General features: G+C 47.9%; 1 protein-coding gene across 1 annotated transcript in view; it reads left to right on the forward strand.

Annotated features, from left to right (window-relative positions):
* Positions 1 to 12,006, forward strand: part of ATG16L2 (autophagy related 16 like 2) — a 104,605-nt gene that overhangs the window by 21,701 nt on the left and 70,898 nt on the right. Inside the window, exon 2 of the mRNA XM_030199316.1 lies at positions 762 to 855. Coding sequence (XP_030055176.1) covers positions 762 to 855 — 94 coding nt within the window. The remainder of the gene's footprint in view (positions 1 to 761; positions 856 to 12,006) is intronic.

Raw genomic sequence — 12,006 nt, forward strand, 5'->3', positions numbered from 1 at the left:
CGCAGGTTTCTGTTTCTGTGAGTCTGACGTCCTGCACGCATGTGCAGGACGTCAGACTCACAGAAACAGAAGCCTGCAGGGCCGGCCGCATTGCTGATCTGCAAAGGCAGGCTTCTACGTGGAATATTGCTAGTGGAGGAGTAGCCTAGTGGTTAGTGCAGCGGACTTTGATCTTGGCGAACTGGGTTCGATTCCCACTGCAGCTCCTTGTGGTTCTGGGCAAGTCCCTTAACCCTCCATTGCCCCAGGTACAAAATAAGTACCTGTATACATGTAAACTGCTTTGAATGTAGTTGCAAAAACCAAAGAAAGGCAGTATATCAAGTCCCATTTCCTTTTCCCCCTTTCCCTTATGACATCACAATATCAGAAGTGAGCCAAGCCATTGTGACATCACTGATGAGGTTGGCTCTTATTGGTGGAATAATGAGTGGAGGAGTAGCCTAGTGGTTAGTGCAGCGGACTTTGATCCTGGGGAACTGAGTTCAATTCCCACTGCAGCTCCTTGTGACTCTGGGCAAGTCACTTAACCCTCCATTGCCCCTGGTACAAAATAAGTACCTGAATATATGTAAACCGCTTTGAATGTAGTTGCAAAAATATCAAGTCCCATTTTCATTTCCATTGTGGCTATCCTGAAAATCCAACTTGCTGTGGGGTCACCAGGACCTGTTTGGAAATCCCTTTCATAGCTGAGGTTTCCTCCCTGTCACTTGACTACATGCTCAAAATACTCTTTTTTTTGTTTTTAATCTTTGTAGATAACAGAGTCTTGGAAAATACCAGCTTCTTGCAGCACCTGACAGGAAAGATCCAGACAGAACTGACAGATCCACAGATAAGTCACACCTCAAGGTAATAAATACATATGAAACTTGTCCTCCGCTCCCTACGTTCCTTCCACTAGCCCAGTTGCTCCCAAACCTGGTCCTGGAGGCACCCCAAGCAATCAGGTTTTCAGGATATCCACACTGAATATTCATGAGGTAGATTTGTATGCAGTGGGGGCAGTGCAAGCAAATCTCTCTCATGAATATTTATTGTGGATATCCTGAAAACCTGACTGGCTGGGGTGCCTCTAGGACCAGACTTGGGAACCACTGCGCTAGCCAGATATGCAATCTGCCAAATAAAATCACCCAGCTTTCATTTCAGAGAGCAGCCTGTTGGCCATGCCTTACCTGTTGGACTTAGTTCCCAGAGCATTGTGGGATTTGTAGTCTGCTGAGAAATCGGCATTAAAGTTACCAGGATGCACCAGGAGGGGGGTTTTGGAACGCCAGGACTGTTGCCTGATATGCAATCTGCCAAATAAAATCACCCAGCTTTCATTTCAGAGAGCAGCCTGTTGGCCATGCCTTACCTGTTGGACTTAGTTCCCAGAGCATTGTGGGATTTGTAGTCTGCTGAGAAATCGGCATTAAAGTTACCAGGATGCACCAGGAGGGGGGTTTTGGAACGCCAGGACTGTTGCCTGATATGCAATCTGCCAAATAAAATCACCCAGCTTTCATTTCAGAGAGCAGCCTGTTGGCCATGCCTTACCTGTTGGACTTAGTTCCCAGAGCATTGTGGGATTTGTAGTCTGCTGAGAAATCGGCATTAAAGTTACCAGGATGCACCAGGAGGGGGGTTTTGGAACGCCAGGACTGTTGCCTGATATGCAATCTGCCAAATAAAATCACCCAGCTTTCATTTCAGAGAGCAGCCTGTTGGCCATGCCTTACCTGTTGGACTTAGTTCCCAGTGCATTGTGGGATTTGTAGTCTGCTGAGAAATCGGCATTAAAGTTACCAGGATGCACCAGGAGGGGGGTTTTGGAACGCCAGGACTGTTGCCTGATATGCAATCTGCCAAATAAAATCACCCAGCTTTCATTTCAGAGAGCAGCCTGTTGGCCATGCCTTACCTGTTGGACTTAGTTCCCAGTGCATTGTGGGATTTGTAGTCTGCTGAGAAATCGGCATTAAAGTTACCAGGATGCACCAGGAGGGGGGTTTTGGAACGCCAGGACTGTTGCCTGATATGCAATCTGCCAAATAAAATCACCCAGCTTTCATTTCAGAGAGCAGCCTGTTGGCCATGCCTTACCTGTTGGACTTAGTTCCCAGTGCATTGTGGGATTTGTAGTCTGCTGAGAAATCGGCATTAAAGTTACCAGGATGCACCAGGAGGGGGGTTTTGGAACGCCAGGACTGTTGCCTGATATGCAATCTGCCAAATAAAATCACCCAGCTTTCATTTCAGAGAGCAGCCTGTTGGCCATGCCTTACCTGTTGGACTTAGTTCCCAGTGCATTGTGGGATTTGTAGTCTGCTGAGAAATCGGCATTAAAGTTACTAGGATGCACCAGGAGGGTGGGTTTGGAAAGGCAGGGCTGGCCTATGGCCCCCACTCCAGAAAGCGAGCGGCTTGGTAACTCCCTGATACTGGTATACAGATTGCTTCTAATGCAAGCTTCATTCATGTCTGGAGTTTGATTTTCCTGCTATCAATTTCATAAAATATGCAGCCAGCAGCTGACTCTGGTTGCTCAGGAAAAAGCTGTGTCATTCAGGTTCTGCCTCATTGATTTTATGGACTTGTAATTGTAATCTCTGTTAGGAAAGTAGTGTAACGCTTCAATGGCTGTTGCTGATTACGTCCCATTATAATAAAAGCCCTGTAAATCAACACCGTTCACATATTTCTGTTGCTGCTTTACAATGTGGCAGTGTATTCGTAACTCAGCCGAGGCAGCAAGAGGAAAGCATGATTTTCACTGTGGTGAACAAATGGATAGAGAAGGGAAATTCAAAAGTGGAATTCAATGGAATAACAGTATGTGATCGTCTCCAGTTCATCAGGACGACCTGCTGGCACAGAAGAAGGGGTCTTACTACCGTCGGGTTTGTTCAAAAGCTTTGTTCCGGTTACTACGGGCCAGATTCAGTAAACACCCAGAGTTAGGCGCCGATATGATCCGTTGCTCAGCTTGTACTTTGTAAATGGCGATCTGCGCAGTGCATCCTACGGAATGCTAGCTTGGCACGTTTCTCACGTCTAACTTTACGTAGTAACATAGTAGATGACAGTAGATAAAGATCTGTATGGTCCGTCCAGTCAGCCCGAGAAGATAAACTCATTCCATAAGATGAGGTGATACAACATGCATATACCTGATCTTGATTTGTCCTTGCCGTTTTCAGGGCATAGACTGTAGAAGTCTGCCTGGCACTGTCCTTCTAAAACTTCAGAAATTGTCATCGAAGCCCCTGAAAAGCTCCACACCAGCCCATCCAAATCTGTTCAGCCATGATCAGGGCATAGACCTTAGAAGTCTGCCCAGCACTGGCTTTGCTTCACAATTACAAGTGTTACTACTACTACTACTACTACTATTTAGCATTTCTGTAGCGCTACAAGGCGTGCGCAGCGCTGCACAAACATAGAAGAAAGACAGTCCCTGCTGAAAGAGCTTACAATCTAATAGAAAAAAAATAAAGTAAGCAAATCAAATCAATTAATGTGTACAGGAAGGAGGAGAGGAGGGTAGGTGGAGGCGAATGGTTACGAGTCAAAAGCAATGTTAAAGAGGTGGGCTTTCAGTCTAGATTTAAAGGTGGCCAAGGATGGGGCAAGACGTAGGGGCTCAGGAAGTTTATTCCAGGCGTAGGGTGCAGCGAGACAGAAGGCGCGAAGTCTGGAGTTGGCAGTAGTGGAAAAGGGAACAGATAAGAAGGATTTATCCATGGAGCGGAGTGCACGGGAAGGGGTGTAGGGAAGGACGAGTGTGGAGAGATACTGGGGAGCAGCAGAGTGAGTACATTTATAGGTTAGTAGAAGAAGTTTGAACAGGATGCGAAAACGGATAGGGAGCCAGTGAAGGGTCTTGAGGAGAGGGGTAGTATGAGTAAAGCGACCCTGGCGGAAGACGAGACGGGCAGCAGAGTTTTGAACCGACTGGAGAGGGGAGAGGTGACTAAGTGGGAGGCCAGCAAGAAGCAGATTGCAGTAGTCTAAACGAGAGGTGACAAGGGTGTGGATGAGGGTTTTGGTAGAGTGCTCGGAAAGAAAGGGGCGGATTTTACGGATGTTGTAAAGAAAGAAACGACAGGTCTTGGCGATGTGCTGGATATGAGCAGAAAAGGAGAGAGAAGAGTCAAAGATGACCCCAAGGTTTCGAGCTGTGTTGCTTCCTAATCTTCGCTAAGCTTCTTCAGACCCATTCCTCCTAAACAGGATTCCTGTGTGTTTATCCCACGCATTTTTGAAATCCGTTGCGGTTTTCATCTCCACCACCTGCCGCGGGAGGCCATTCCAAGTATATACCACCCTCTCGGTGACAAGATGCTTCCTGATATTATTCCTGAGTCGGCCTTCCTTCAACCTCAGTTCATGTCCTCAAGTTCTACCACCATCCCATCTCTGGAAAAAGTTTGTCGAAAGGATTTATACCTTTCAAATATTTGAACATCTGTATGATTTCACCCCTGTCTTTCCTTTCCGGTAGGGTACACATGTTCAGGTCATCAAGGTCCAACGGGAAAACACAAAACGAGGATGGGAATCCTCACGTACAGCAAAAGCAATGGAAACAAAAAGCGAGGACGAGTTACTACTACTACTATTACTTATCCCTTCAATAGCGGTACAAGGCATATGCAGCGCTGTACACCATACATGAAAAGACAGTCCCTACTGAAAGTGCTCACAATCTAAATATGGAATGTTGCTAGTGGAATAGCAACATTCCATGTAGAATCTCAAATAGTAGCAACATCCCATGTAGAATCTCAAATAGTAGCAACATTCCAGAATCTCAAATAGTAACAACATTCCATGTTCCACTGCACTAACCACTAGGCTACTCCTCCACTAGCAACATTCCATCTAGAAACGTGCAGGACGTCAGACTCACAGAAACAGAAGCCTGCGCGTTCGCGTTGCTGATCTGCAAGGGCAGGCTTCTACATTACTACTACTACTACTTATCACTTCTATAGCGCTACAAGGCATACGCAGCGCTGTACACCATACATGAAAAGACACAGTCCCTGCTCAAAGAGCTCACAGTCTAAATAGGACAGACACACAGACAGAACAACTAAGAGGAAAGGGAATTAAAGAGGTGGGGATAAAAGGGTACAGGGCAAGCGAGTAGTGGTTAGGAGTCAATTAGCAGCGTTAAAGAGGTGGGCTTTTAGCCTGGATTTGAAAACGGCCAAAGACGGGTCTAGACGTACAGGCTCGGGAAGTCTATTCCAGGCGTGAGGTGCAGCGAGATAAAAGAAATGGAGTCTGGAATTAGCAGTAGAGGAGAAGGGGACAGATAAGAGAGACTTATCAACAGAACAGAGTACCCAAAGGGGTCGTAGGGAGAGACAAGAGTGGAGAGGTACTGGGGAGCAGTAGAGTGAATGCACTTGTAGGTCAGTAAGAGAAGTTTGAATTGAATGCGGAAACGGATAGGGAGCCAGTGAAGTGACTTGAGGAGAGGGCTAATGTGAGCATAGCGACTCTGGCGGAAAATGAGTCGCGCAGCAGAGTTTTGGACTGATTGGAGAGAGATGGCTAAGTGGGAGGCCGGTGAGAAGCAGGTTGCAATAGTCTAGGCGAGAGGTGATAAGAGTGTGGATAAGGGTTCTGGTAGAGTGCTCAGAGAGGAAGGGACGGATTTTGCTGATGTTATAGAGAAAAAAACAACAGGTTTTGGCAAAATAACGACCTGACACAGCCATGTTTCGGCATCAAAGCCTGGATCAGGGGTCAAACAAATTCTTGTGTTGTCGCTGAGGAATGAACCAAGAGAAAAATGGCTATGTGGCCTCCTTGATTAAAAGAACGAAGAACTGAACCGTAAAACGCTGTGGCGGAAATACTCGTCAGTGGCACCACTCCTCAGCGACAACACAAGAGATTTGTTTGACCCCTGATGCAGGCTTTGATGCCGAAACACGGTCGTGTCGGGTCGCTATTAATGAAGACTTGCTGATTTCCTTTTCAAATCGTCCTCGCTTTTTGTTTCCATTGCCAGGTCATCAAGGTCCTCATATGACCTTGTGTTGCAAACCGCATACCATTTTCATTGCTTTTCCTTAGCTTATGGCCTCCAAAACTGAACACAGTACTCCCAAGTGGTTATAACCCTCTCTATGCAGCCTAGCATCCATCTGACAGCGGCCACCGCCTTGTCGCATTGTTCCATCGCCTTCAGGTGCGAAAAGCTGATGTCAATGCTTGCGCCCAGCTGATGGCAGTTAGGCCACAAATCCAGGAATTCTGTAACATCGTGCCTATTTTCTGGGAACGCCCCTGACCCACCCTTCCCTTCCTATAACCACGCCCCCTTTGGATTTGCACACTATGACATTTAGATACGCATGTTTTAGAATACAGCATAGGGCAAATCCGCGCATAACTCCCAATTACTGCCAATTAAATTCTTGTTATCTCCAATTGTTGATCATTAACGCCAGATTGATTGATCAGTTTACACATGGATCTAGGATCCGCACCCAAATTTGGGTGATCTGTACAGAATCTGGGGGGTACACCTTATGTAGCAATCCTCTCATATATGCAGCGCTGGGGGCAACTCCGGAGATGTTCAGCTCTTCTAAAAATCCTTTCCTGAAACCCAAGCTGCAAAGGACTCAAATACAGATCAACTTACGCATCCAGTCTTTCCTGCATAAGGACGCAATTGTAGAACGCACTACCCAAAACTTTGAAAACGACCTACGACCACCTACACTTCTGGAAAACACTAAAAACCAGTGGCGTTCCTAGGGGGGGGCGGTGGGTGCGGTCCGCCCCGGGTGCACGCTGCTGGGGGGGGGGGGGGGGGGTGCCGCGCGCCTGTCGGCGCCGCTCGTTCCGTGCTCCCTCTGCCCCGGAACAGGTTACTTCCTGTTCCGGGGCAGAGGGAGCATGGAACGAGTGATGCTGACAGGCGTGCGGCACCCCCCCAGCAGGTAAAAATGCACTCAGGGGGGGGTGTTGTTTCGCCGGGGGGGGGGAGGTGCCGTTTCGCCGGGAGGGGGAGAAGGTGTCGTTTCGCCAGGAGGGGGAGAAGGTGTTTCGCCGGGGGGGGGGGGGGGTGCTGCACCTGGGGGGGGGGGGGGGGGGCACATCGGCGATCCGCCCAGGGTGTCAGCCGCCCTAGGAATGCCACTGCTAAAAACTCATCTGTTCAAAAAGGCAAATCCTACCAATCCAACATAAATGCTTGACCTCTGCAACACAACAAAACTGAAACGTAACAGACATAACGCAACTCTCCCGCTGCACGATTCCCTTATTTATTTATTTATTTGTTTGTTGCATTTGTATCCCACATTTTCCCACCTTTTTGCAGGCTCAATGTGGCTTAAAATGCTCCGTTGTGGCATTCGCCATTCCAGAGTGAGAAGAATACAAATTGGTGTTACATTGAGAACACGGGAAAAAAACTTAATAGAATTAAACAGCGATGCAAACAAATCTTGGAAGAAATCAGTTTAGAATATAAGGTACAGAAGCGATATGTTACGATTATAATTGTTGCTCATTGTGGTATGCCTTGTTGAAGAGGTTGGACCGCATGAATTTAATCTTATCTCAACTATCACTATGTATTTCTTTACACGGGAGTATGCAAACGCATTTCTGGTACTATGGAAGCCACGTTGAGCCTGCATATAGGTGGGAAAATGTGGGATACAAATGTAACAAACAAGTAAAGGGTCTCCTGATAGTTACAGCCAAATATTTAGCAGGAAAAACACAGCAGGGAGATCAAGCTGGGCTGCAATAAAGCTCCCGCTGTCCCCCAAAGTGATCCTGGTTTCACTGGAGCCAAAAGTCTGTTTTATGAGGAATAAATCTGTGGAAAACTAAAATCAAGTTTAGGAACAAAGTTCTGACTATTTTTATACTAGCCGTTATGCCCGTTAAAACGGGCGAGATTTCCAGCTACCCTCCTCGCCAGGTCGCTAATGCCCCCCCCCCCCCCCCCCGAGGTCGCCGGCCCGGGTCCTCTCTTCGCGATTCAACTTACAGCGCCGAAACCGCAGCAGGCAGATCAGGTGAGCTGCCGTCGGCCTTCCTTCTCTGCCTGTGTCCCGCCCTCTTGTGACGTAACGTCGGCGAGGGCGGGACAGAGGCAGGGAAGGAAGGCCGACGGCAGCTCAGCTGATCTGCCTGCTGTGTTTTCGGCGCTGTAAGTTGAATTGCGAAGAGAGGGCCCGGGCCGGGTGGAGGGGGGGCGGCAGCAGTGACTCCGGTTGGGGGGGGAGCAGTAGCGACCTCGGCGGTTCCCTCCCTCCCTCCCCTTCGCGCAGTTTCCCTCTCTGTCCCGCCCCCGTCATCACGTATTGACGCGGGGGCGGGACAGAGAGGGAAAGTCTCTACTGCGCATTTGCGGGTGAGTACAGTCACTCGCAATTTATATGTTTGATTAATTTACTCAACACTCAGGCCAGTGATTCTTGAGCCTGTCCCGGGGGAACCCCAGCCAGTCAAGTTTTCAGGATATCCACAATGAATATACATGAGATAGATTTGCATATCAAGGAGGTAGGGTATACAAATTCATCTTATGACTATTCATTGTGGATATCCTGAAAACCTGACTGGCTGGGGTGCCCACAGGACAGGTTTGGGAACCCCCCTAACTCAGAACTTTTGCCTTTGAAGTGTATCCAACAATGCAGATAGGACTCTTCCGATACTAGAAAAAAAACAGTCAAGACAGATCGGATCTCTCGCCTTACGGATTTGATCGAATACTGATGTGTTCGTTAAATCACGGCTTGGATTTGATTGCATTTCAATGCTTGTCTTTACAGTCAGACCTCCTCAAAGTTACAGTCCTGGAAACTGAGTAAAAAAAAAAAAAGCCCACTTCCTCTTGGCCTCTGACTAATCAGTGTTGATAGCAGACAAAGAAGGGTTTCGCATATCCTTGCAGGCTTGATGCTGGGTTACCCCATGCAACAGTGAGCAGGGGAAAAGGGAAGGAAAGAACAGGAACTGAGAGCGTCTCTTTCGCTAGCCAAGTGTGGCTGGTTTCATGCTGACCTCTGACAGCTGTGTTGGAGAATTTGATTCTCTGAAGGTCTTGATTCCCTTTATTGGACAGATGTAACAATCAATCAGCCCCCCCCCAGCATCCCCTCAGATGTCCCTGGTTAGGGTTACCATATCTACTACTACTACTTAACATTTCTAAAGCGCTACTAGAGTTACGCAGCGCTGTACAATTTAACATAGAGGGACGGTCCCTGCACAAAGAGCTTACAATCTAAGAGACAAATGAACGGTCAGTCCGATAGGGGTGGAGCAGTCTGGATTTACTGAACGGTAAGAGTTAGGTGCCGAATGCAGCATTGAAGAGGTGGGTTTTAAGCAAAGACTTGAAGACGGGCAGGGAGGGGGCTTGGCGTAAGGGCTCAGGAAGGTTGTTCCAAGCATAGGGTGAGGCGAGGCAGAATGAGCGGAGCCTGGAGTTGGCGGTGGTGGAGAAGGGTACTGAGAGGAGGGATTTGTCCTGTGAGCGAAGGTTACGGGCGGGAACGTAAGGGGAGATGAGGGTAGAAAGGTAGTGAGGGGCAGCAGACTGAGTGCATTTGTAGGTAAGAAGGAGAAGCTTGAATTGAATGCGGTATCTGATCGGAAGCCAGTGAAGTGACCTGAGGAGAGGGGTGATATGAGTATATCGGTTCTGGCGGAATATAAGACGTGCAGCAGAGTTCTGAACAAATTGAAGGGGGGATAGGTGGCTAAGTGGGAGGCCGGTGAGGAGTAAGTTGCTGTAGTCCAGGCGAGAGGTAATGAAAGCGTGGATGAGAGTACGGGTGGTGTGTTCAGAGAGGAAAGGGCGAATTTTGCTGATGTTAAAGAGGAAGAAGCGACAGGTCTTGGCTATCTGCTGGATATGCGCAGAGAAGGAGAGGGAGGAGTCAATCTATATAAATAATTCTCACCTCAAATATTCTGAAGCTCACTCTGTGGCAGGAAAACACTGAAGCCCTGCACTTAGGCTGTCACCACTCACCTCTCACTGTCACTCATGCACCACTCACTCTCACTGATAGACCCGCCCGCAGCCACGCCCCTTCCGCACATAATTTGCTACCTCAACGTTCTAATGAAGCTGCAACTTCCGGTTTTTGAGGTGGCAGAGATCGGAATTTTTCCTGAGGTGGCAGAGATCGGAATTTTTCCCCATGACTGTTTGCTCCACCCTCGCGTCAAACGTGATGACGTCGAGGGCAGAAAAATGACTACCAATCGCATCGCTCCGCCCTCGACGTCATCACGTTTGACGCGAGGGCGCCGTTTCGCCTGCAGGACCGTCGGGCAACAAGGAGTCAGCTGTTCGTCCGAAACCACAAACGTCGGACGAACGCAAGGCGTGAGGCAGGCAGCCTGAAGGTCAGAGGCAGCGAGGGAGCCAGCCAGCCAGTCTCCATGTGGCACTGCGGGGGCGGGCCCACGACCCTGAAGCACGGAGGGTAAGGCCAGGAAAAGGGGGAGGGGGATGGGAAGGAAAGAGCCTTGCTAGCGCCTGTTTCATTGGCCTCAGAAACGGGCCTTTCTTACTAGTAAAATATAAACTACGGAGAAGTTTTGTGATCAAGAAGCTTGTCCACCCCTAGAGACACAAAACATTTCGGTGTAGTCTTGCTTGGGTGAGTCTATACTCTGAGAACTCTCCACTATTATACAAAAAAATTTTGCATAAGATTTGTAGTGTCTGGTCAATCTTCTATCTATATTTTGAGTCCTCTTTATTGGACTCTGGTTCTTGAATACATTGCCTTAGATACAGGAAGTCATATCAGAAGGGGCAGAATTGGCAGATCCATCAGCGGCGTGAACGACACAGCGGGTCTGCTCCTGTATGGCACATTTTCCCCACCAGGAAGCAGCGGGGATTAAGGAAGCTGTGCTGCTGGACTGAGGGGAAAGGGTACTTCGAGGCCCCATAGGTGGTTAAAGAGGCCATGTGTGAAAAATATAGTTGCTGAATGCTAGTGTGAGGCCCTACCCCTTCTCCTCCATCGCTAACTCCAGACTCCGTTCCTTTTATCTCGCCGCACCTTATGCCTGGAATAGGCTTCCTGAGCCATTACGTCAAGCTCCATCCCTGGCCGCCTTCAAATCCGGGCTAAAGGCCTACCTGTTTGATGCTGCTTTTAATTCCTAAATTGTTACCTGCTCGTAACTTTATCTTGTCTTCCTCTCTTCAATAGTCCCTTTCCCTATGTGTCCTTCTGTCTGTCCTACCCTTATCCTTATTGGTCCTGTCTGTCTGTCCTGATTTAGATTGTAAGCTCTTTTGAGCAGGGACTGTCTTTTCTTCATGTTCAATTGTGAAGCGCTGCGTACGACTGGTAGTGCTATAGAAATGATTTATAGTAGTATTAGTAGTATAAGGTTTCTTATACTTCACTGGCTTCCTATCCGTTTCCACATACAGTTCAAACTCCTCTTATAGACCTACTAGTAAAAAAGGCCCGTTTCTGACACAAATGAAACGGGCTCTAGCAAGGTTTTCCTGGGAGTGTGTATGTTCTCCTCCACTGCTAACTCCAGACTCCGTTCCTTTTATCTTGCTGCACCATATGCCTGGAATAGACTTCCTGAGCCGGTATGTCAAGCTCCATCTCTGGCCGTCTTCAAATCTAAGCTAAAAGCCCACCTTTTTGATGCTGCTTTTAACTCCTAACCCTTATTTTATCATCCTCACTTTAATATTCCCTTATCTCTTGCTTGTCCTGTTTGTCTGTCCAAATTAGATTGTAAGCTCTTTCAAGCAGGGACTGTCTCTTCATGTTCAAGTGTACAGCGCTATAGAAATGATAAGTAGTAGTCTTTGGGATTCCGGAATGTTGCTACTCTTTAGGATTCCACACAGAATCTTTCTATTCTTTGGGATTCCGGAATCTTGCTACTCTTTGGAATTCCGGAATCTTGCTACTCTTTGTCCTTATCTGGCCTGTTTGTCTGTCCTAATTAGATTGTAAGCTCTGTGGAGCA

The sequence above is a fragment of the Microcaecilia unicolor genome, chromosome 4 (genome assembly GCF_901765095.1).
Source record: "Microcaecilia unicolor chromosome 4, aMicUni1.1, whole genome shotgun sequence".
Taxonomy (NCBI): Eukaryota; Metazoa; Chordata; class Amphibia; order Gymnophiona; family Siphonopidae; genus Microcaecilia; species Microcaecilia unicolor.